Source organism: Anabas testudineus, chromosome 15 (genome assembly GCF_900324465.2).
Source record: "Anabas testudineus chromosome 15, fAnaTes1.2, whole genome shotgun sequence".
Taxonomy (NCBI): Eukaryota; Metazoa; Chordata; class Actinopteri; order Anabantiformes; family Anabantidae; genus Anabas; species Anabas testudineus.
Genome location: NC_046624.1, coordinates 17106050 through 17132547, shown reverse-complemented (window position 1 = coordinate 17132547; position 26498 = coordinate 17106050). Strand labels below are relative to the sequence as shown.

Genomic DNA, 26498 nt, shown 5'->3' with positions numbered 1-26498 from the left:
CCTTTTTTTTTAAATCACACCTCATTCTCCTGTTATAATAATTTGAGGCACACTATAAGCGACTTTTAAATAATTTTCTTCATTTTAATTAATTGGTAACAATTTAGAAACGGTGGAGGAGACTCAGGATATGATGCATATGTGCTTTTCTTATGTGACACTGCATTGCACATGCATGCTACTTCATATTATAGCTCGGTGCACTAAGTTCTAAATATCTAATGGCAAAAGAAATGATTTGCTTGCACAAAGCTGAACGTCTTTTTCTGACCCGGACTCAGCGTCTAAACGCAGCCTGATGGATCCGAGTGGATATTTTGACAGGCGATAATATACTAGTAGTTTCATATAATTAGATACGCTGTGAAAACTTCCCAGCAGGTCGATCTATCTGCCTGTGTGACACAAAGCAGATAGTCAGTGGCCTTTTTTTTTTGCAGATCCCGACACGTTTGGGTGCAGAGCTGCGGGGCTGCAGAAAGTTTGACCTCAGTTTGACTCCTTGAGCTGCCAGTTACTCTTTGTTTCTTTAAACAGCCTCAGATGCAACGATACAAGCGATCACCGACAAGCAGACAGCATTTACATTTCTGACCTGGAGCTGTTTGCTAAATTTATTTTTAACTTTCTCCAAACTGTAGATATTAAAAATAATATTCACATTTCTGCAGTTTTTCTGAGCTAAATAATATTTGGTGGTGACTTAAAATAGTTGCATTAAACCCAGTGAACACACACAATATGAAGAGTGTGTTTATTAAACTTAAATATCAAGACTGAACCTCTCTGAATAAAACTAGTCAAGTCGCACCGGCTGCGTAAAAACGCTTTCATTTGTTTCCGCAGTCAAACATGTTGTCAATTTACGTTCAGCCATTTGAAAGTAATACCTGCTGATTTTATTGAAACGACTCAAGCATCGCCGTCAACGCAAAGCGGATTAAGCAGAAATGACGGTATTTGCCCCCCTGCTCTCTTTGAGAATGCCAAAATGCGCTGACCCTCACGAAAGAGCAACTCCAGGAGAGAAAGTGCAGCTCCAGTTTGCTTTTGTAGACCCTAATTGAAGGAGCTTAATTGCTTTATAATGCCATAGTAGTTATTTTACAGTGGGCAGAAGCGCCTTTCATGTTAATTTAGCCCCATTTCTTCTCAATTGCTCACTAAAATGCAGTGTACCCTATGTTGTAGCACTGTATCATCATATTTGCGTTACTTTAAACCAACACATGTATCTGAAAGTAGACTTCTTTAATTAAAATAGCTTCAAAAATACCATTGTTAAGAAAAAGCCGCTTAATTGTTTAATATTAATATTAAAAAAAAAAAAGAATAAGAGACGTAGAGCTTCTACTCACCAATAAATAATTGAATTAACAGACTCGACGAGCTTAAGTCCATCCAGTTTATTATCTGATCTGATCCGAGTCTCTGCGCGCAAACGTCCGTGCGTCCTGCGCCGCTTCGAGGCTTCTGTGCTGCCCGCGCCCCGGAGCCTCTGTGGCCGGACTGCAGGAGGCTTTGATCGTCATTTCATGCCTGTATTATTGTCCCATCGGATCCCATCGCTCGGATTCAAGCACACGAATCACCGCCGAACGTGTGAAGCCGCATTATCACGTTATGACACCGTTTTTGTCACCGGGGCAGGTGATCGATGAGTGGACGCACTGCACGGCAGAAAAAAACCAAACAAACTTCAGAACATGCTGTCACCGAGCAGCAACACCTCATGAGCATAATCAGCAGCTAAAGAAACTGTTATACACACTGTGTGTTCATGTGTGTTTGGTTGAGAAATAAATAAAAAGTTGGTTATAGACCTCGAGGTGTTGATGATCATGTGGAAAACAGCCACAAAATAAACAATATACTGGAATTTCTGCAGCTAAACTAATCTTTCACATGAAAACCATCCCATAAATATCTCATAAATAGTTTATGCTGCTTTTGAGACAGTTCAAATCCTTTTTAATTAAAAAAATTAAACTAAATCAAAGGAGATTTGAAGCCATTTATATCCCGGTGCAGAAACAAGAAAAAGAAGTAAATTCAGACTATTTTGTTAATTTACATCCAGATATTAATCAACTAGATCATTACTTTTACTTTTTTGAAATTGCTCGAGAACCTAACTTTCCCTTCATAAATCAGAGCTCATCAATATTTGACCAAACTTTTACAATCTATCCTCTGCAAACCGAGCTCCCACTGAAGTGAACGGTTCATTACGACGAGACGAGAGTGGAATTAATAACAAGAGAAAAGTTATTCTGGGTCTTAATCTCAAAGTCTTGTGTTTCACTGAGGAGTTGAGTCCAAGTGCTGGCTGCGTTTGGAAGTAAGTAGTCAGAGATGTGAAAAGAAAATTGGTGTGTGTCAGAGAGGGAGAGTGAGAGATCATGGTCAAATATTCAGTGTTTGGTGGATTTACAGCCTGCAGAAGCTGTCAGGAAACACAAAGTGTGTGCGTTCTGTTCGCGGACGATGTTTTGTTTTGCGCCTCCGAGCAAATGTGGCCTAAAACCGATCAATCAACTCCGGATCGATCATGTGGGGAGCCAATAGGGGGCTCCTCTGTCTGTGCCTGTCTGCCATTGGACAGCCCGGGCAGACTGGAGCGACCCATTCAGCGCTGCAGTGGGGGAGAGGGACGGACGACATGTGAACTGTTACTCAGACATAAAGGATGCTTTGAAACGCTGCTGTAACGTTTTAATGACTTATTTCAGGTTTCAACATTCGTGCCACAATCCGTGCCAATCTGAGCATTAATTAATTACAGTGATTTTACACAGAGAGCAGTCAGTGTGTAACATCACAGACAACGCGCTGCTTTCAGATAACTCCCATAAAAGTATAACTATACATTACTCAGAGAACCTGAGCCGTGCATTTCCTTATTAAATGCGCTCTAGTGCAGTCGTGGGAAGCAAATATGATTCCTAGAAGTTGATAATGAGCTGCAAGAGGCCCAAAACCTGCAGGACTGGATGTTTGGCTGCAACACACAGTGTGAATTTCATGCAAACATGATTGTTGAGACTCTTCCAGACACTGAACCTGACTGTAAACTTTTCAAAGGAGCTGATTTTAGACCTGTAACTTATTTGTTTTTTGTAATGATTGGTTATAAAGTAAAATCCATGTAGCCTACAATTCAGACCCTGTAGCTTCTGGATAACATACCTGACAATATCTCACATCAAACTTCAAAGCAGGTTCACGTCGTTAATCAACTATTTACAAGCCGAGATGTTGGTGCTGACGGCGTCATCCCGACACTCTGACGTCTCAGTGTTTACAAACGAGTCCAAACTGAGGGATAAAGTCACTTTATGATGAGGAGACATGGCGCTGGAATCATAGGAGATTCTGTGTTTATCCCTGTGTTGTTCCAGCTCGCCGTGCGGCTGGCTGGGCTCGTAGGGTCCTCCCACCCCCCCTCCTCTCCGCACGACTTGCTGCAGCCCGGTGCGTTGTGTAAGACGCGACCTGTTATGGCCACCACAACTTCCGGGTTTCAGCAGTCTGGTCCAGATCCTCCGCTCCTCCTCAGCTCAACACACACATCCATTGTACACAAACGGGCAGGCAGCTCACGCATACACACGCACTCACACACATAGAGAGAGGGAGAAAGAGAGAGAGAGAGGGACACACACACACGTATGCGCACACATGCACAGCATCGATCGTGGCTCCTTTAAGAAAGCCTAAGCCAGAATTATCACCCCACCTCCTCTTGATCTCCACTAGACGCTTTTGCATAAGAAAATCAAGCCGGGAGCCGAGAGTGATCAAAGAAAACGAGAGGAGAGCTGCTTCATTTTTTAACTGTGATTGTGACCATTAACATTTAGGTGGTGCCGATCCCGTGGAGACGCGCGTCGGACCATCATTCATCCGGTACTTTTGACAAGCCCTCCTGTTTTGACTGACAGGCGGAGTGGCAAAAAGCTATGAGAGTCGCCAGTTTTGTTTGAGGGACTATTTTATTTTCACCCTGGTTTTGGAAAAGGAGTCTGGCGCCGCTGCCCCGAGGATAGCCGAGGACCTATTTGCAGCGCCGGGGCTAAACTTGCGCAGAAAGCGGGGGCTGGCTTCACCGTTCCGTGGAAAAAGGGCATACGGGATTTTGGCTGAAACATCTTCCCATTTACTTGGATTTTCTTTCTTCATTTCGTCTCCACCCTGGCCTCAGAGGGGATTTATCTAAACTGAAAGGACGACCAGGGAGTGAGGAGGGTTATGGCGCAACGGGTACGTAGGGCAGTCCCCCCTAAAAAGTTTCTCTAAGTCTGCTGTGCTTGAATGCAATCCTGCACTGTAACGTGGCTTAATGACACACATACCCGCACGGACACACACTCGCGGCGAAAGTTTCTGTCGTCTTCCTGACACATGCAGACACAATTTCATGTTTGGCGTCTGTTGGCACGGTATTGCGCACGGCCGGTCTCGTTTGCACCACAAACCGGCCCACTGAGGGACATTAGAAGCGTGATCATATCTCACATCGGCTATGTTTTTTAGATTAGTTATGACAGGCCAGTTACTGGAAGCGAAATGGGGGGGAGGGCAGAGAGGCAAAGCAAATCTCCACATTTCTCCCCAGACTGTCAAGATTCACTGGAGCATTTATGAACAAAACAAAAAATCCCAACTTCACCCTCAGTTCTTCGTGCATCACACATTAGTTTGATGCCAGTGAGGCAGATTTTAGTGAAGAGCTGATGACAAACGCTTTGATTCACACAGTCCAGGACCGTTTCAGAAGAGCGGCCGGATCCTCAAACGGACAGTAAACGGTGTAAAAGCGGAGATCTTAGGGACTCGCCGGACACATTTAGCTGTTCAGTTTGGCACTGGAGCTGCACCACGCTGGGGTTTGCACCTCGTTCCCTCCAGTTGAAACGCTCAGCTTGAAGTGATAATGCTTTTTACTCCTTCTCCGGCACTTGTGTGCCACTTTTAGAGAGAACTATCAATAATTCAAGCCTCGATTTAATCTGCTAAAGAGGCAAACCACAAATACACCTTTTATTACAGCTTTGGCAGAACTGAATGAACGTTTGTGCGTTTTAACAAACCTGCCGTGTGTTTAATAACGACTAGACAGCAGAGCCAGGACGAGACTATATTATTTAACACGTGAAAAAAGTTTGAAGCTCCAGCTCCAATTTAACATCGTCAGAAAAATCCAACACGCGTTCACTTGCTTCAGTTTCATTCACCAACCACAGTGGGCTTTATGGGTTCTAAGATGCTGCACAGTTATGAGCCTTTAAAATTAGAAAACACAGCAATTAACAAGTTTTTAAGACATTTGTTGTACGTGGTAAAAACACAGGACACCAGGCGTTTGCTATTAAAACTCAATTACTGCCTGGTTAATAATATTTATTATAACAACTCTACTGTGTCCTTTTAGTTTTACTTTCTTGTGCTTTATAATTTGGAACACACTAAATAATTCATCAGTTTTTTTCCTGAGAGTTTCACGGGTCACTGTGAATTAGTTGAGAACAAAACTAGTTTTCACTTTAGAATAAATGTTGGAGTTTTCCTAGAATAAACAGGATCCTGCTGAACAAGTCAGACTCACGCTTTTAAAAGTCAAACAACCGGGGTAAATTTATTTATGTTGTTTTGCAGGTGATACAAGTGTCAGTATTTTCAAAGAAAGCAGAAAAGTCACCTGAGCGCAGCAGTGTGAGGAAACCACTTCAAATTAAATGTGAAAACATATCGATGGGTTGACAGATTTTCCTCCCGTCGTCAAATCTCACGTCTCCCACTTTAAATAACTTCTGTAATATTTCCCTGACTTGTAGAAAAGTTCTAACCCGACTCTGACATATTCTTGTGGCTGTGTATTCACTGTGCAGTACGAAGACTTGCCCCACTATGCGATGGACGGGGTGGGCATCCCGACCACCATGTACGGAGACCCGCACGGGGCCAGGTCCATGCAGGCGGTGCACCTCAACCACGGGCCCCAGCTGCACTCTCACCAGTACCCGCACACCGCCCACACCAACACCATGCCTCCCAGTATGGGCTCCTCCGTTAACGACGCTCTCAAGAGAGATAAAGATGCTATATACGGGTAGGTTCAAGCCTCCGGTCCGTTGGAGAGCTCACTCTTTGGCCCGGAGGGGGCAGACGGTGCCGGATAGTGGGTGTAAAGACGGTCCCGTAGCAGGAAACACATCGACTCAGCGCCCGGGACAGCTGTGTGTCCCAGAGAAGTGTTTCAGCAAAACACCGGAGCCCAAACCGCCGCACAGGCGCTAAGACACAAAGCAAATGCTTTTATTTTTGCGCTTTTATTTTTGCACAGTTTGGAGTATTATGCTATTATGTCAGTCATCGTTATTAAATGTTTTTACTGGCTCAACTAGAGGAGTAAAAAGAAAAGAGACTGACATGCTGCTGGTCAGTATTTCACAGAAAATCTATTTGGACTCTTCAGAATAATTATGAATAAATAAAATACATTTAAACTTCTCTCTATTTTTTAGCATTTGCCTTGAATTTATTTCAAGGTTCATTGTTTATTTAGGAATAAAAATAATTATCTCCTCTCTTAATTAATGTGCCACACGTCAGCAAATTAAAAATGTTTATGGTTAAATGGATATTTTAGTAATTTACTGGAGGTAATTAAACAAATCTGAGCATTATGTTTTCACGGTAATCCTACAAGCCACTGACAGTTTCGCCATTTTACGCCATATTGGCCCAACTTTAGAACTCATATTGACCTCATGGCATAACCAGCCTGCACATGTTAACTCTGGTTTCTTAAACAATAAATTATACAGAAACGTGCGCACATTTAGCCACCTACAGCTCCTCAGGTTTTTTGCCAAACACACACACACACACACACACACACACACACCAAACGGAGACCTGTGCAAGAAATAGTTTGACTGACTCTAAAGCTTTTATGCTATTAGGTGCGCCTAGATTTAATCACAGGTCTGCCCGCTGTTTGCAGCCTTTCTCCGAGCCTCTGCATAATATAATAGCACGGGCTGCAGCAGCAGTCCCCATGGGCGAGTTGTGGAGAGTAGCATGGCTGGCTAAATCTAGCCTGGAGTAGTCTTGACCCCGGCGCTGTTCTCTCTGGTGACATTTGCTATTGTGTGTGTTCCCAGGCACCCCCTGTTCCCCTTGCTTGCACTGATTTTTGAGAAATGTGAATTAGCGACTTGCACCCCCAGAGAGCCCGGGGTGGCGGGAGGAGACGTCTGTTCATCGGAATCTTTCAATGAAGACATAGCAGTGTTTGCAAAACAGGTCAGGAGAGTTTGACTTTTTTTGAATCTGCATGCTCGGGCTGGTTCACTTCTTACCTGCATGTACAAAGTGCGGAGCTCGGACTTTTTCTGTGCGTAAAGTAAAATCTGAGCTGAAAAAGTTTAAATCATGTGGTGTTTGTTGTGCGTAAAGTGCGAATTAAAACAACATAGTTTCATAGTTGACTGTCATAATTAATGCTACGTTACATAACCGTGAAGGCGCCTTTATTCATGTGTTTTCTAACAGTGTTTTTCTTTTAGATTCGGGCAGAAAAACCTTTATTTTCATCGAATCCAGAGTTGGATAATCTGGTAAGAGACACTTTATGTACTTTTCTCCTACAGTGTTGCATGTATGTTGGCGGGCTGCACACGTGTGTCAGAGGACCATGTGGTGTTGAAATTTTCAAGCATGATTGGAGGTGATGTTCCTCTTTTTGGGTTGTTTGATATCTTGATTGCCCCCGGTTGTATCTTTAGATGAAGGGCCGCTGTCAGACAGCTGTCACAAACCTTTGAACCCTGCCTGGAAAGTTGTTCTATTCCTGCTTTTCCCTTTGTACAGTTTGGTTCTTTAAGTGTGATATGAAAGTAACGTTTTCCTCACGACTAGTTGGAGCCTAATAGGTCTCTGACTCTGAGGCTTATTGCAGCGCCAGCCTGCTCTGTTATGCCTGTCCTCCATATTGCAATAACGTCCAAGTTTAATATCAGCTCCACATAAAAATCCATTCATATGAATATTTTCCTCGTCTGCAGTTACTTGTATTGAGAAAAACGTGCCTGTTTAATATCAAGACATGTGTGCAGCTCATTTTTTATTGTTATTTTAATTTTTCAGATGATTCAAGCCATTCAAGTTTTACGATTTCATCTCCTGGAGCTGGAGAAGGTAATATTCTCTCGCCCTTTCTGTCCACTATGCCACTTCAGACCTATGGGCTGTATTTGCATAAATGTATTTTTGCTAGTCGGTTATAATTAGCGTCAAAATCAATCATGGGGCCATTTCTCTTCCTCGTTTAATCACGACGCAAGCTGTTACAACTGGAACGGATATCTCTGTGGCCAAATCTCCCGCATGTTTTAATGAAGTTTAATGCTGGCAGAAATTGCATGCAAGGTGAAACATATAGGCGAACTTTGCGGGTTTCAGAAATGATTCTTTGTGGAGGGCAAAAGGCCCCAGACAGCCATCTGTGGATAGAGGCACTAGTGGGTGTAAAACTCCGATGTGTCTCCGTATCAGATGGACTACGGTAGCCTGTACAGTCAACTTTAATCTAAACTTTAACATTCTGAAACATTAACAAAGCTGTTAGAAGTGTTAGTTAAACTTTCCCCCCCCCTCGCAGTTTGCAGCAAATAAAACTTGTCTGTGCGTAAAAAAGAAAACGACAGGAACAGCTGAAGAAGATGGATTCAGGGTTTTTCTGCGGATGCAATTGACATTTCTCACATCTCACGCGTGAGGATGCGGCGCAGAGGCAGTGATAATGTAATAAGGAGACAAAATTAAACAGTTTACCTTAAATGTCAGTCAGGCGGGTCACTCTCCTCTAATGGCCACTACCCGGGGCACCGATGATGAATTTAACACGGGTGTTGAGTGCGTTGTAGCCCCTGAGCCCTCTTGTCACTGTCAATTTTCGACGATATCTCTATTTTGAGAGGTGGAAAAATAAAGTTGCTATCAGAGTCCAGATGGAGCGCACTGCCAACACGGCACGGCACGGCACGGCACGGCACGGCACGGGAACTGGACACACCTTGTGATTTCAGAGCAACAATGATGCAATATAAAAAAAACAAAATGCATAAATAAATATGTTTGAAACTATTTAATAACTCATCACAGGATTAAACCAATAATATGTAGTTAATGATCCAGTCTGTGGAATATTTCAATGTTTTATCTGAAACCATCGGGCTGTGATTTTCACATTTTCTAAATCACCTAAAAACTATTTTTGCATTTCAAAGAGTGTCGTGTGTGTGTGTGTGTGTGTGTGTGTGTGGTGTTGTGGTTGCACATGTCACTGTCGTGTGTTGATGTCCCTTTTTGGGGGAGTGTGTGACGCCTCTGTCTTCCCCTCTGTAGGTACATGAGCTGTGTGATAATTTCTGTCACCGGTACATCAGCTGTCTCAAAGGAAAGATGCCCATCGACTTGGTCATAGACGACAGAGAGGGCGGGTCCAAATCAGACAGCGAGGAAATCACAAGATCATCGGTGGCCCTTGATCAGGTACGCCTCTCCCTCTCCCTCTCCCTCTCCCTCTCCCTCCCTCTCTCTCTCTTTGTGTGTGTGTTCTCCCTGCTGGCTATTCAGCTATTCTGGGTCACTACTCTGCTGCGCTGTTATTTGCATATGATTAAGGCCGTTTTACATTCCAACCATCGGAATGAAAAATTTTCTGAATAATGTTGCTATTATTGGCCCATTAAGACTTGAACCCGGAACCGACCTGGGAAGATTAGCTCGAAAAAGCATCGCCATAAACTTGACCTGTTTCATGTCGATTTTAATTTAGTGGCTCTCTGTGTTTTTTTCTGTTTGAACGTTATCAGCTCCTCTCTCTGCTGCTGAGCCCAGGAGAGAGCAGCAGCAGCAGCAGGATGGGCTGCACACTGTGGTCTGGGTGCCTTTGGTTTCTCCACTGTAGAGTTCACGGTTCATTACGCGTCTTGTCAGTATTTTTCCTTAGACATGAGTGCACATTGCTTATCGAGACCCATCCACTCCTCCTCCTTTATTTCGCTCAGAGCGCACAGATTTTTAAGGTTTATTTTCGTAAGCAATAGAAGCAGCGAGTATTAAAGGTAGATTAGGGAGTGTTTCCTTTTGTGTAGATATCAGAGATAACCACAGCCTTCATTATGTGCTCCACTGGCTGTTGGCACTCCGGGGACATTGTAGTGTGCGCACAGGCATGACCCTAATGGTCCATACACTGCCGTTAAATAATGATAACAGCAGCCGATGATTAGAATTATGCAAATCTGGATTTTGGGCCATTAATAGGTGGAGTCATCTGTGCAGGAGACAGAGTTGCAGGAGATGTTTCAATAAGTTAAACTATCCCAGAGTGTTAAAAATAGCTTAGGTGGGTAGCGGCTATAACCTGTGTACACGGATGAGGGGGAAACAATCAAGTGTCCAAATTAAAGGGATTAGTTGGACAGTCCGACATAAAAATTAATGAAGCGATCAGGCTAAATAATTTAAATCCGTGGACTTCCATATGGTTGAGTGGCTGGTCTGAGCAGAGAGAGACAGCCACCGCCTTTTATGTTGTGTTCTGGGGTGAATGGCAGGGCTGGGAGCGGACTGGGGAGACCCCCACCCCGCCGCTGCGCATGCACTCCTCCATCCCCGGCTCTTGTGTCTGATTATGGAAATGAAAAAGATCACCCGGAAGATAATACTTCATTTAATCCAGAAAGAGAATTAAATAACACAGACGCCACTTGTGCATTTAAGTGTCTCTTTGAACAGCTTGTTGCGTCCTCTCGGGGATTCAGTTGTCAAAAGTTTTCTAGATAGGTCAGGACATGGAGTGACGCCTTATGGTGGTTATATAGATATGGAAATGAAGGGTGTTAAAAACCCTTGGGTTTCTAGGTATATGAAGAAAATTATGTTGTGCTTGGGGCACTGATGCCAATCTTTAATTGACTGTAAGATGAAGACATGGCCTATTTTAATATCATGATTACCCCCTACCTATAGCTAATTCAGGGCAAACCACCCGAGTTTATGTTTACGCTGACAGGATATTATAAGTAACCTTCACACTGGCACAGTTTGCATTAACATGCAGGGAAACTTTTTGACAGATGTGTAATATTGAGGGATGGGCTGATGTTCCAGTAGGATAACATGGAGACTGTCCGCAGCAGCAGCTGTGTATAAATGGGCATAACCAAACAGGCAGAGGGTGCACGCTTCTTACTGCTGAATACTTACATTGTCAATGTAATGGCCCTGCACTCCATGACTTACATGCAGCTGAATATATAGTTTTTGAATCTTGTGGGCTATTTCTGTGTGACATCTTATCTACAGTTGTTAGGCAGTGACATCCTTAACGAATTTGCATTGTGTGTGCATTATCTCTTTCCATATGTATTTTTAATATATGCCCTCGGGCATAAAGTTGAAGTGGACTGGAAAAAAATGCCAAAAATTTGCACAAAAGAACAATGTTAACAAGACAGAGAAAGCAGGCTCATTTATTCATAAACCAATTTATTCCAGTAAGGCGACTGTAGCAGTGGAGAAAAAAATGTCAGAGGAAAAAAAAAAATACTTTGAATTGATTAAACTCAACAATCCAACAATGCTGACTTTCTTTCTGCATTATACATCTTTGCGTCATAACAGTAATTTTCTGAATATTCTTTACATTGTTTTGTTAGCCTGCTTATGCAGGCGAGTAAGGAGGGACGCTGGGCGCCCTTTTTCAAAGAAAGCAGAGCATAGCTGAGAGGTGAAAAAGTCAGAGAGGCTCTGTGCCGGTTTGTGAATGCAGCTCAGCCAGTTTGGGCTCTCCCCTCCTGTGTTTGTGTGCTTTTTGTGTAGGTATGTGTGTGTGCGTGTGTGTATAAGCTGTGTGCATGCATTTGTCTGCATATATGTGTATGCCTGTGTGTGTTTGTGTGTAAGTTGCTTTGTGCATGCGTGTGTTCTGACTGGCTTGATAAATGCAGCACCCCCCTCAGGTGCTATGTGAGTGGAGTGACTGGTTAGCACCAGTTGGACTTTCTTAACCCGTTCCCTGCTGCTCCCTGGAGAGCTTCCCACCATGTTTGCCTCATTCCTTCTCTCCAGCAGCACATTTTAGTTGCCCCATTGGAAGCATATAACCTGCTTTGCTCAGCTGCAAATAAGCATAAAAAGTATATTTAAATTCTGTTATTCAGTGAATTTTGCAGAGCTCTTTAATCAAGAAAGACTCATGTCCACCCTGAATATTGCTGCATCTGTCTCTGTCCTCTAGTTGTTGTGGAAGTATGGCAGCAGTCACTCTGCTGATTGCGTCCCTATTTGCCGGGTGCACATGTTCACCTCAGCCCAAAGAAGCAGGGAGGTATTTCCACGCTGCTGTACGTCATTTGCACAGTTGCCTTTAATTGCACAGAGAGCACGGGGAGGGGCGCAGCAATTTGCTAATGAACTCCGAGAGCCCGGACTCTCCGCTGTAGAGCAGAACACTACTAATAGTGCTGAGGACTCACTCCAAGTCTCAAGAGCTCCTCCACTTGATTGAGCCATGCAGGCTGAAGTGCGGCTTGAAATAATTGTAATTTCCTTAAAAAATATTCTCTGCCTGACTTTTTGTGGGTGTGAGAGTCCTGAATGATGATGAATGCTCAGCAGTTGATCTGTTGAGTACATTTAGTGAAGAGGTATTTTTGTTGTTATTATTATTGAGCTGACATTTTTCAAGCAGGATTTTTTTAATTTTTTGCTGTTGAAATCGTGTGAAAAGAGACAAATAGCCACCAGTTTGAAATAACATGTATATATTAGGGACCTGTTTCTGTTTTATTATATTCCATACAATCCTAAACAAACCCTGCTTGTGTTAGCTTAATGTTGTGGTCACTGTGTAAGAATTTACTCTTGATAGTGCTATCTTTTCCCAACAATCGGCACTGTTATGCCATACAAGTACTGGTTTCCAGGTCAGTGAGACCCAGCAGTGTTGGTTTAGGTAACACTGGCGGTCAAAGAGTGACCCCTAAACCTCTCTCACCCCCCATCCCCTCCTAACTCAATGGAAACCCTGACCGCTGGGGTCAGCTACTATTTTCCTAATCAGTACACCGCTATCGCTAATCTATCCGCTTGTTGTTGAAGTATGGATCGAGTTACACCCGACTCGACCGGCACACACACTCTGTGTTTTTCATCCCCTCTCTGTCCTACAGTGGCACGCTGCTGTTCTTAATACAAACTTTTCAGTCATTGCAGTGATTGTTGGTAATAGCAGCTTTTGTAGTTGAATAGAGGAGAGGTTTGACCCTCACTTGCCCCCCTCCCTCCTCGACACCCCCCCTCCCTACGCCACTCTTTCCTGAACTCCCCCCTTTCTTTCCATTGGGGAGTGAATGCGGGGCGGCTGTTAAGGATTCAACAAGTGATACAAAGAAGTGACCACGTGACTTGTGTGTTTCTTAGCCTCTTCATTATTGTGCTGGAATAACAAGTAGGGGTGATTCTGATTAAAGAAATCAAGGACTGAGTGACTTCAAAGAATAAAAACGCCAGGAGCTTCATATATGTTCAGACATCCTCAGTGCATTTCTTATTTTTGCACAAAATACTGGGTTTTATGTCATTGTTGTTGATTTCTTAGTTGTTTTCACATCGTGCATTAGTAGAGTTCAGTAGAGTCACAGATCGCTGTAAGATCCCGATTGGAAATAAAGTTCTTGGCTAGTTTCTCATGTTTCTTATGATGGGTGGCCATGTCTGTCCCCGAGGCCTGTTGTGGTTTCTTTGGCTAAGTAAACAATAACCTGGCTTAACATTTGTGTACTTAGCTAATGGAAAGTTCCTCTCCCCCTTAACCCCCTGCAAGCCCCCAACAATGGCCACCGTCACAAACAGCCCGTCTCCAAGGAATCCACAGAGAACATCCCAGTCGAGCTAGGCTAGGCTAACGAAGAAACCGCAGCAAAACGTGTCATTAAGAAATTACGCCTGCCTTTTCATTCACAGCTGAAGAAAGGAATATGCTTTGTTTGGGGTTAGATGGTGTGGAGGGGAGAGAGCACTCAAGTTAATGTTTTTGTTTGGATTTGAGCTCACAGAGAGTAAACAAGGAGCGCTAAAGTGGAAGAGGCCACAGAGAAAGAAAATCAGTTTGTCAGTTTCCACGAGTGTCATCTAAACCGACTCTCAAAGCTCAGTTAATTATCTCAGCATGTAATTATCCCTGGTTGTCTCCGTGAGGTTAACCCACCAGTTTTATAAAACCGATTGAAGAGCACCTGACGGCTCTTCAATATAGCATACTTTACTTTACTTACTCAAGAGACCAACTCCAGTTTTCTCCCTCACCCCCTTCAGCAATTATAAGGTTATTTCTTCTTTTTTCTTTGTCTATTGTGAAGAGTTAAGGAGGAAGGGGAGTGCAGAACAGAATAGGAGGGTGGGGAGGGGTCCTTCGCTCCCCCCTTTTTTTTTTTTTTTTGCACCATGCATACCATTATCAGCCCCTCTTTTCATTTTGGAAGCACTAATACTGCTGCAAGGGGAGGAGAGGAGGTAGAGAGAGCACAGAACGCAGAGGTAGTCGGGCAAGCACTTGCCTGGCCAGTTATCAGACAGGCAGATCCTGCTTTATCTAGTCACAGTGGAATGCAATGTAAACAAGAGTTTACAATAGCTGTCCTTTCAGACCCTTTCACTAACAGCGTCCCCACCAGCATTAGGTTGAGTGGGAGAATGTGTCCCGAGTCATTGCAGGCCATCTCGCTGCTGCAACACATGGCATTCTCGCCGATTTCAACTTGAGGAAACAGCACTGCTTCAAAGGTCAAAAATGGTGTTAAAGAAAACAACCACAGAGAACAGATGCACCAAAGCATTCTGGGGGATGGAGTAGCCCAACTGTCATTTTTGATTCAGACGTACCACCGCTGAAGAGTGTGTGTGTGTGTGGGGTTATTTGGATATTTATATCTGTGCCATTAAGGATGCACATAAGATTATTCCTGCATGCTTGCTGGCACAGAGTGAAAAGTAAATATCCACATCACAAAAGATATTTCAGAGTAGGAAGAAGGGAAAGGTGGGGGGCAAAGCACAACAACCTTAACCATTTTCTTTATTATTGCAAATGAATTGGCAAGGCAACATTTCTTGCATGAGCGCTTGTATGATATGGGGGCCTGGCACAGTGAGAAAGGGAAGCCCCCCTTGCATCTTAGATGCGACACAATGAGAATGCATTGGATTGGAATGCCTCACTGATCATAGTGGAATCAGAATTTCCAGCAAGGAAAATCTTTTCATGGCGAATTAGGGTGGTGGAGGGAAGAAAAATGGTAATGAAAAAAAGAAAAGAGGAAAAAAAAGGTATGCATGGCTCACAAACAGGGTTCCCTCGGCTTGGCGCGGCAGATTTAAGAACTTTAGCTAAAGCTAGGCAGAATAGAACGTGGAAAATTGAATTTACTAAACAATTAAGCATTGAATTAATCTACATCCTGCACAGGAGAGAGCGAGAGCGAGGGAGAGTCAGAGTGAAAAACAGCGAGACCGTGGCAGCTCATTAAGGGGACACAGAATAAATCAAGTGTGTAGCTGTGTACAGGGACAGCTTTCTCATTCTCTCTGTTTCCTTGAGCTTTCCATTTATGCATCTGTTCATTTAGTAATTTACATATCCCACATCTTGAATGTGGACCTCCACGTTGTGTGCTACAGTCTTGTTGGCACAAGGTGTGTGTTTTTTCTGTCATTGTGTGTCTTGTGGTCAAGGTGTGTGCTTTTGTTAAATAGGGACTGTGACTGTGGTGGTTCTGTGATGTGTTTGCATATGGTAGATTAAAAATATTTGTTTGCGTGGGTGTGTGTGTACAATCCAAGGCAGCGAAAAAGCATTTTAGTGTATTTGTGCATGGGTGTGTGTGCACGCATGCTGCAAGAACCTGTGTGCACTGGTATGTGTGTGGGTTTTGTGATCTCAGCCGTGTGCGTATTAATTGCGCGTTAGATCAGTGCTAGGCCTGTTCCATCCAAGGGCGGCCTGTGATTATAAATAAACTCCCCGTCCCTGCGGAGATGCCACCGGTCTCTGTCTCAGCCCCGCCCCCTTTCCCATGGGGCCTCAGCGGCCACCTCCCAGCAGGCAAAGCGCTCTTTTGTTCAATTACAGCTAATGCAGTAGTTTGCCATTTTCCCCTCGACTTTCTAATTATATTTTCAAGTGGAAATTTTTACAAAATTAAAACAAAAAGAAAATGGAAAAACATGCTTTTTGCAAAATGAGGGTCTTGTTTTTTTGTTTTTTTTTTTTTATACTTGCTGTTCGACATCCCCGGGGTGCTTTGCTATTCTTTTTCACAAAGCTCTGAATAAACAAGTTCTGCTCATTTTTAAAAGCTGCCCTGTTGGAAGAGCTGGAAAAGCCACTGTTAACTGTTTGCGTGCTGAGCATGTGGTCTGGATTACCTCACTTCTGATGTCCTCTGGAGTTACTCAGTCATGCACGGGTGTTTCATTTTTCAGTGTTAGACGGTCAGAAAAAAAAGAATTTGTAAGAGGTGGGAAAAAAAAAGATCCTCTTGGTATCTTATCCCTGTTAAAATCAACGTTTATCTACCCAAGCACCATTCTAGTCATGCCTTTGTGTAGTGCAGAGTTTCCTCTTTATTGCAAAGCCTCAAAGCCTAATTTGGAAAACAACGATTATATCGTCCATGTAAGCACTGGATTATAATTTCATAGCACAGGAACATCAAACGGACTCTAATAGACCCCAAATGTGTTGGATTTGCTGACTGGTCTAGTCTCCTCTGTTACTTTACTCCTTCTACGTTTTGTTTAAAACAGACCCTGTGTCATGAATTAATGTCTACTTTTTCTCTAATGCTAAACTCGGCTCTCAATCTTCCTCGCAGAGGTAGTGCTGCTTGTAGTATTCCAATTGAAACCAGTTGTTCCCTTGTGTGTTTCTCTGCTCTCCCTCCTCTCTTTTCGTCAGTGTTGGTTTCTATCACTCATTTCATCACGTAGCCCTAAAAGCGTGATGCAAACACCACATTGCCCCTTCATATCTGCTTCATTTGATTTGTCAGAGCAAAGATAGGCTCACACGGGCGGTAGAGGAGGCTTGAGCAAGTGTTTGTGTGTGTGTATGTGTTTTGTTTGTTGCATGTTTGTCTGCGATAGCTAGCTGCATGTGATAAGACATTAGATCCTATTTCCTTTCCTATTCCTATTTTGAAGTCTCTTTCTCTCCTGTCCTCAGCACTAATGTTGCTTTTCAGAGAGATAAGAGGTAACATCTGGTTTAGTTTCAATAACATGTAGCAGCTTTGTATGGGGAGAAGTGTGATGTGAGTGTGTTTAGATAGTTTATGCGACGTGTGTTCTGTATGGGTGCATTAATGTAAGCACCGAATCCCTGCAAGTGTATGTTAATTTATTTGTGTATTTGTTTCTTTTGTCTGTGTGTGTGTTTTTCCCTTTATCCTCCTGTCTGGACCATTTGCTTCCTACCGCCGGGTGTGCAGCTGACTGTCATCTGGCATAACACACTGCATGCACACACACATGCACACACACCGAGTACTATATATAAACCCAGGTCTCCCAGGTCTAGTCAGCTGCTTGCGTTGGATGACACAAACAAGAAGGACATAACTGGTCAACTAGTTTCAATTTAACATCAGCATTTTTTCTTTAAAGTTGAAAAGACAGGAATGGACTTCCACTCTGTGGTAATACTTCAGTGTTTTCATTCGTCTGTTTTAAGTTTGAAGTAAGATTTAGATCAGATGATTTTTGCCGTTTGTGCTTCTCTTTTTGTTTGAGGACAGACTGTGGGGAAACTTCGGCTCGCTGGGATATGTCTCTGTGCTTTCCAAAATGAAATTTAAATCTACATTAGTAGGATTGGTCATCTATCATCATCGTGTTTTTTCATTTTTGGACAAAGTAGAGGTTTTATACTTATGTACCAATACTTTGAATAATTTACCTCTCGGTCCCCCTCTCTCTGGTCTGCTCTGCTTGGATGACATCACTCCCTGGCGCTTGCTGCGGCCTATCTTAAGTTGTAGCTGTTTTGTATTTTCATCTGCTAGTGGTTTCAGCCAAATGGAGGCAGCCGTGGATTGCATGCCTCAGAAAGCTGGGAACTAATTCAACATGTTTGCTCGCTATTCATCAGGGCCTTTCTCTTCATCGAGACGCAATAATCCTCATTTCATAAGATTGTTGTAGGGGCTCTCACACACACACACACACACACACACAGCAGTGCTGGGCTGATGAGTTTTGTCTGGACTGTGAGTTTGTTTTTGTGCATGTGTGTGGGCTTCCTTCCACATAATGTGCGGTCGATAGAAGTTTTCAAAAAAAGATAAAAAGATATGCATTTTTAAAAAGCGAATCTAATCTAATAATGGGAGGAAACTACACGAGGTTGACATTTAAATAACTGACCAACCTGTTTGTTCTCTCCCTCCCTGTCAGACGTCCTGGAACAGAGATCATGACGACACAGCGTCCACACGTTCTGGAGGAACACCAGGACCATCCAGCGGTGGACACACATCACACAGCGGAGACAACAGCAGTGAACAGGGTAGGAAACCAAATTTCTTTGTCTGCCTGCATTTCATTCCTTATTTTTTAGTCTGGGGGCATGGATATGAGGACAGGTACACTGTGTTAATGTACTGTATGTCTCTATTATATCATATTCAGCAGGGTCTGAGGTTCTGTAACAGCTCACAGTTGGTTAGGGAAACACTGACAGAGCAGACTTGGTGTGGGAGATGACTTGAGAGCCGCTTCTGTTTTGAATATTCTTCAGGTTTGAGGAATATTTTCATATAAAAACCACAATAAGACCAGGATGATGATTTTCAAGCTATAGTTTTGTTTGAGGGACAGCGTGCAGCTGTTTAAGGAAATTCAGCCAGGATAAAACAGTTCATTTTTGCTTAGGATATCAATAAATACAAATTTTTCTAGAGAACATTATTCATTAAATGTGCAAAAAATACACACAGAATTTTATATTTTACACATTTTCTTATTAATGTTGAATTTAGCCTCAGATATAAATGCTCCAGTGCACTAGTCTACTCTCCTATGACCATACTGTACAGTACAACTCTGCTGAGGCTTTGTGTGTATGCATTGTAAGAAAGGTGTGTGTCTGTGTGTGCATACGTGTATGTCTGTTAAAGATGGACACAGAAAGAAAGGCAGCAGTGGGAGAATGGGTTGTTGGTGGTGGGGCAGCGCTGCAAACAAACTGTAGGCAAAAAAGCAACTTCATATATTATTGAAGGCGATGTCAAGGCGAGCAGTTTGCAGGGTTGCCAGTGCCAGGAAGCAGAGCCTGGGCGAGAGCAGAGAGCGCCGCCATGCCTTCCACTCCAACGAGCAGCCATTTATATAGTCACCACACACTTTCTGATGCTTTCCCTCTTTCCGTCTTTCACGCACATTCTTTCTCTGTGTCTTTGACATACTGTTCCTCTGTCTTTCTCACTCTTCAGTAGTGCTCGACAAAGGAGCGGAGAGACTGAGAGGTGAGACACGAGTTGAGATCAAAATAAAAGAGAGACATGACGTGGAAGACGAGAAAAGAAAAAGAGTGACGTTGCAGTGAAACAGGGACAGAAAAAGCATTATTGTGTGTATGAGTATGTGTGTGCACGCTTCTGATTGGTTGCTTTAATGAGCGTGCTCTGTGCTGAGTTTAGGCTCCTGCTTCGATGACCTTTACCCTCTATTGACCAAACTGACACTTCATTTTTCACATCTTTCCAATTATAGACCCATTCCATATGTTGGTCCACCTCCTCTCACTCTTTCTTATCATCTCGCTTTCTATCGCGTCATATCACTCCCTTACACGTGTGTGTGTGTGTGTGTGTGTGTGTGTTCGTGTCATTTTAATGAATGAGGTGATTTGCTTTGTCTTTGAGTGATACAGGAGAGTCGGGAACATGAGCGTTCCTGCAGATTCACTGGCTAAACTAGATGGAAGCCTGTAAAAAGTAATTAAAGCCCAACATTTACAGTCTTTTTAATCTCAAGCTGGTTAAGTAAAGAGAGGCTGTGTCATAAAACACCTTGGTATCTGTGCACAGCTGGATTTATTGACATGTTACTGATTTCCCATAAAGTTGCACAACTTTCATTCACTATTTTCAACAATTCTCCAGTGTTTCCTCTTATATTAAGACTATGAGAATATCTGTGTCCACACACTTTTTGGCGTGTAGAGTTTGATTTATTTAATGTTTTTTAAATGTTTTAAATTCACGTAGCACTAAACAGTTCTGCCACAGTCTCCCTGTGTGTGTTTGTGTCTACATGCACAGCGTAGAGCATCAGGATGCAGTGACAACAGTAAATACCGGGGGACATCTTGGACTGGTTTCAGGTTTATATGGGTTAAGAGCTATCACTGCCGCGTCATATTGGCTCTGGCAAATTGTGTGTCAGTCACTTGGTAATCCCAGTAAGCTGGTTATTTATCTGTTTGGCATTTTGCTCACTCTCTCCAGACTGCTTCACGCCGCGGTCTCTCCTCCCTCTCTCTCTCTCTCTCACGCTTTCATCTTCGCAGCCTCCTTCTCTTCTCCAGTTTTCCCTTGTCTCCCACCTACTCTCACTTCTCTCTCTTTCATTTTGCTCTCAGTCGGTTTCTTTCTCCTTGTGTATCCCCGTGCTTTTCTCTCTCTCCTCCCCCTTTTTTCTTCCATGCCTCCCACTCGCTCTAAAACACTACCTTTGTTTATCCTTCCTCTTTTGCTTTCCCTCACCCCTTTGTTCCCTTCATGCTCTCCTTCTTCCCCATGTCTTCCATTTCTCACATCTCTATTTTTCCTGCTTTTCATCTTTTACCTCTCATCTCCACTTGTTTCTTTCTCACCGTTTTTACTCTTCCTGTTTTTATCCATCTGACTCTTTCATTTACTTTATCTTCACCCTTACACGCCCCTTGTCATGTATTTTCCTTCATTTCTCCTTCTTTCTTTCTGTATCTCCGTGATTTCTGATTTTATTTTCCCCAACATCTTCTTCTCTTCTACCTTTAACAGATTGCTTTCTCGCTGACCTTTCCCTCTCTCTCTCTCCCACTTTCTTCATTTTCCTTCCCTCTGCCTTTAGAGCTGTACACCTAATGGCAATCTTTCTTTTATTTATTCTCACCTTCTTCTCATCCATCCCCTTTGCTCATTCTCACTAGTCTATGAATCTAAGCTCCCACTCTTTCCAAACATCTTTTGCACTCAATCGTTTTCTAATACCTCCCTGTATCAATTCCTATAACACACTCCACGTTCATCCCCTTCATCCCTCCATTCGCTCTTTGCAGCAAAGCGAAACAGCTCTGAGGAAGGATGCTGGATGGTTGAGGGCCTTTAACTAGTGAACTCCACTCTCCTCTCCTCTCTCTCTCTCTTTCAGCCTTTTTTCTGAGGCTATTCCTGAGACAAACACATGCTCCGCTCTGCCCTCTCCTCTTAACAGTTCACTGCCCACTCGTATAAAAATCCCCATCTCTACCCGGAAATGCAGCACTCACACTGTAAGAGCTGTAGGAATCGCGAGGAGCTCTTCACATTACGTAAGATCAGATGTCTCTTTGTTGTGGAGCTCGATTGCAAGAGAAGACATTCTTTCCAAAGCAAAGTAATTGATAATGGCACATTTAATGATAACTTTTGGACCTTTTATTCATCAGCAGATGTTTTGCAGCACTTTTGTCAGGGTCCCAGCGACAATAAGAGCAATTAAAATAAGATTACTTTTTATTTTTGCATGTGGTGACAATGCTCACATGTTGAGTTCTTGGTTATGGTGTTTATGCTTTGACCACAATGCCGATGGTATTTTTTTAGCACTGAATTCCATTGGCAGTTGCAAAAATATGGAGGGAGGATCACATTTGCTTCACACATGTCATTAAAATCAGTCCTGGGTGTCTCCACTCTCCCTAAAGAGCAGACAAAGAAGAAATGCTCTTATTTTTCTCCTCCCTTTCTCTGGGATATCTTTGTAAACATCCAGCGAGCTTTGACAGGGAGAGTCGGAGAGTGGCCTTGGAGTTAATTAGTCCCACTCTATTAGCCCATCTGTTTGCTAGCTAGCTTCTACCAACAGGCTCCTTTGTTTAATACCCAGAAGTCCTCTGGAGAAGCCTTATTGTAGCTGTTGTGGCTTGGATCATGCTTTCCTGTGAAGAGCAATGCTCGGAGGGCAGAGGAAAAGCTAACAGATCATATAAGTCTGCAGTGGGGTAGGGGTGAGGGGTTCCTTACAGACATGAGCGGGCCTTCTCTTTTTCTCCCAGTATAAAGTACTCTTCTTTGCCTGTGTGAATTTGTAAGGACACCCTTTGGCTTCTCCGAGGGCCTGGCGCGTGAGGGAAACAGAATAACATTCAGGCACTGAATCGGGCAGCTGCAGCGATGTGGATGCGAGTCGAGCGGAGTGTTTGCTCTGTTTTTGGAAGCTACAGGGTTTCCCTCTCTGCTTGTCAGAAACATCCAGGGAGTGAGGCGATGACTGATGATATTAGATATGTATCACCAATTACCCAGACCGTTTGTAAAGAGTACAGTGTGCTGCGCCAAGGCAAATAGCTCCCTGTAAGGCTACGTGTTAGTGTCTGCATACATTTCTAGTGTCTGAGTACTGGCTGGAGATTTCTGGTTGGTTAGTCTGACATGTAGCTCGGAGGGTTTTTTCTTTATTTGGTGTAATTGGGGGAATGCTTAATGTGAAAGTGTACTTGTGAAGAACGTTTTCTTGTCTGTCCTATGAAATTCCTGCATACATATTTGGATTTAATTAGAGTGAATTGAGTTTTAATGTATGAATGAATAAAAAGTCTAATAAAAGCAATAAGATGAGGAATATTCTGTGATGTATCACTAAAACGAAAGACAGGTGACACTGTGGAGGCTAGTGAAGGAGACTGTACAAGTACAGTTGCTAGTCAGAATCCCAGCTGGCATTGTCTTGGTGGAGGATGTGGCTTCTTCTTCAGGATGTGGCTCTAAAACATTTGGATAGTCAGCTTTCCTGGTTTGCTGGGTGTATTTGAATATCATCCCCTGACACAGCTTCACCCCATTCAGTCTGTATGGCTGTACATAAACTTTCACTGGTTGTGAATCCCCATTGATCAGACTGGAATATTCCTGATATTGTCATCCGCCCATTTGTGCTGCGACCTCTGTGCCTTCAAACAAGGTCAGGCCACAGAAGAGCTGTTACTCTCTCTTGTCTCATTGGCCAGTCTCCAGGGCCGGGGTGGACAAACGGGGACATAGGCAGGAGTGCCAGGCAATCAGCAGCGAGATCCAGCTTGTCCAATCACTCGGCTTCGTGTGGCTCCCTCAAAGTCACCGATTAATTGGTCCGATTGTCCAGTAGACTGGAAGAGAGAACTGTGTGTGTCTGTGTGTTATGTTGTTATGCTGTGTGTATTCCCCTCCTATCTTGCTTTTCTCCCACTATCATAATGAGTTCAAGTATATAAAATGTACAAAAATGTTCATTCGTTTTATACAGACAGAACTTGTTTCCATGCCAGGTTGTATGGAAGTTCTCTAGACAATATCATAGAAGATCTTTGGTACAGTAATTGTCTTACTTGTGTCCAGCGTTCCCGGTAATCTGTTTAAATGTGAGGCTCTGTGGGTAGATAAAAGGTATGTGGCTCCCTTGATTAGTCTGCAGTCTGTATTAGTGGAGGTGTGTGTAAGTACAGTAGCTGGCAGACGCAAACATGATTCTCCCTTTGATATCCTCAGAGCCTGAACATGGGGGAAGAGAGAGAGGTGGGAGAAGAAAAGACAACAGCAAAATGAGAGAGGTAGATAAAAAGGAAGGGAGCAAATCTCACAGTGAATGCTGTGTGTTTGTGTGTGTTAGAAAAATCTGCAATAAGTGAGGAGTTATCCCTGATGAGAGCAGCCAAGTGTCGTTTGGGAGTCTACTGAGGCATGTGCACCACTGCTAGCAAACTTCAGCATCTTCTCTGCCAGTTGCAGAGGTCAAAGAGTTGTGGTCAGGCCATCTTGAGCTCAATCTGTGTCCCTTTGGGAGTTTAAGTGCATGTAAGCATGTGTTCAGGTGTTTTAATAAAATGTATACCTGCAGGGTCACAAGAGCATAAAGCTAAATTTCTATTCACGTGCTCTTTATGAAAATCAATATCTGAAGGGCATAAAGCATAATTGTATCTCTAAACACCTTGAGAAATCACTCAACAATTCAGCATTGCTAGTAGCAGTGTTTATTCGGCTTCAACTGAATTTACTGCATCTCAAACATTATTATCTGTGGTTACCTGGGAAAAGAGATGTTTGGCCAATCACAACCTTCCTCTCTCAGATTCACTGAAATCTTTACGACCGCGCTTTATCGCAGCAGCTGACGCGTTAACCAACATGTTGTGACTTACCACTCAGAAAGTGATAGCCCTTGATGACTTTTTATTGCCTTGGAGGTAATAAGCAAATTCAGAGTGGCCTGAGTTTGCCCCTCTCAAAAAAGAGGAAATTGTATCAGGTTCCCACAGCGAGGGGCAAGTTTGCTTTTAGGATTAAGGTTGGTGTCTCCCGGCCACTGGGTCCGTGTGGAAGCAAGTCAGAAATCCGTGTAAACAAAGGGACTTCCTACACCCTCATTTCACACACGAACCAATCTTCTGCGTTGTCATTCGGGTTTGCTAACTTATGTTTTATTGGCTCAGTGAACATCTCATCTGTGAGAATGTAAAGGTCATAAAGCTGTGTGATAAGGTGTCAGAGGCTATTTGACTGTTTGACTTTGGGATTTATATGCTGAGTGTTTCCGAGCATGTTGACTTATCATCCTCATCATCATCCTCTACATCTTTATTTCTTCTCACAGCCGTACCATTGTATACTTTGCTCTCATGATGTCCTTACTTTTTTGTCTCTCTCTAATGATATTCCACAGACTGCGCTGCCCATTTTTAAGGTGAATAAAATGTTCCCCCTGCTTTCTCTGTTACTTTAAAATTCCCCTGCATTCATTCAGGCTGTCTTTCTCTGTCTGTTGGTTACATGTGGGCATGTTTGCATGACCAAAGAAATGCAAAGTCTGGCCCAGACCATTACAATATGCCTTGTGTGCACAATTTACATGAAATACATATTCATTCGTGAAATGCGTGGACACAAAATAGCTTCTCGTTCCTTCCCGTTCTTCTCTTATGCCTTTACTTGGCCCGTGCGCTTCCGCAGGATTTATTTTTTTTTCCGAAAGTCTTAGCAGTGAAACCGGTGGCATCGTTTTTGTATCTTATTTCTTACAAAGTTGCCTGCGTTGTCCTATATTGTCTTTCTTTTTTTTCCCACTTGGATCACACCATGCAGTTTGGTGTTGCTCCAAGACAGAGTAAAACAGCCGTTCAATTGAAATGGGGGAAAAAAAAAAAAAGGTTCTACTTCATTTGCTCCAGTGAGGGAATGAAGGCGGGAGGGAAATGTATCTTTAGCTCCCATGTTATAATTGTGGCACGCTAATGATGTAGACACATTCTCGCTGTCTGTTTACAGGAAGTGCTCTTCTTTAATTTGCAACTGGTGTGAATGCCAAATGCCTATATCTAATTACTGGTGTTTACTAAAAGATACTATTTACACACACTTTTTGCCTTGTAGAGGTCTCTTGTGTGTCGGGCTGAGGAGATTATGACAAGAAAAGTTAAGCGTGTAAACGGGGTAGAGATTAGTTTTTTCAGTTTTAACTGCACCATTTTTTTTTCTGTGTACAAAGTAAAAATTTGGATTAGGATAACAGACTTATTTTACACGTATAATCTGCCTATTTAAAATTGAAATGTTTCTATTTAGTACCTTTAAATTCAAGATCTTGTTTCAACCAAACCTATTTTTGTATAAAGCACCATAATTTGCACCATTTTTTTTGTAATCACATCCAAAAAGAGGACGCTACTTTTGTCAAATTACTGGATATCTTCTTCTGGAACCAAATTTTCTGGCTTTAATTTGCAAATGTAAATATGTTGAAATGTGGTAATACACTTGTCAGGCCAATGAGTAGAAGAAAAAGCTGAAGAATACACATCTCTTTGAGTGTGAGTGTGTGTATGTGGAAGATCTTGAGTTCTTGCCGTGGGAAATAGTGCAGAATGGTGGCAAAGTCGGAATTTGTTACTAGTTTGCACTCTTGTGTTTTCAATTCAGCTCCAAATTGCCTTGAATCACAATGGGACACACACACACTTGAGCTCTGGCAGACAGAAACTGCCCTGGTTCTTAATCGTGGCCGATACAGGTTCATAAGGAATCTGACAGTGAAATCGCAGCAACTCATCACTGATGTGTCACAACGCATTACATCTGGCTGATAAAACAACCTCAAACTCTCTTCCCTCTTTCTGTCTTGTTTCTCTCGCTGCTGTGTGTGTC

At 43.0% G+C, this 26498-nt stretch overlaps 1 protein-coding gene across 1 annotated transcript in view; it reads left to right on the top strand.

The window, feature by feature from the left end:
- The first annotated feature begins 3544 nt into the window (after positions 1 to 3544).
- LOC113158978 (homeobox protein Meis1) overlaps positions 3545 to 26498 on the top strand; it is a 73328-nt gene continuing 50374 nt past the window's right edge. The window contains exons 1-7 of the mRNA XM_026355409.1: positions 3545 to 4263; positions 5892 to 6112; positions 7170 to 7311; positions 7575 to 7625; positions 8155 to 8205; positions 9415 to 9561; positions 18532 to 18643. Of these exons, the coding sequence (XP_026211194.1) occupies positions 4252 to 4263; positions 5892 to 6112; positions 7170 to 7311; positions 7575 to 7625; positions 8155 to 8205; positions 9415 to 9561; positions 18532 to 18643 (736 nt within the window). The 5' untranslated portion in view covers positions 3545 to 4251. The remainder of the gene's footprint in view (positions 4264 to 5891; positions 6113 to 7169; positions 7312 to 7574; positions 7626 to 8154; positions 8206 to 9414; positions 9562 to 18531; positions 18644 to 26498) is intronic.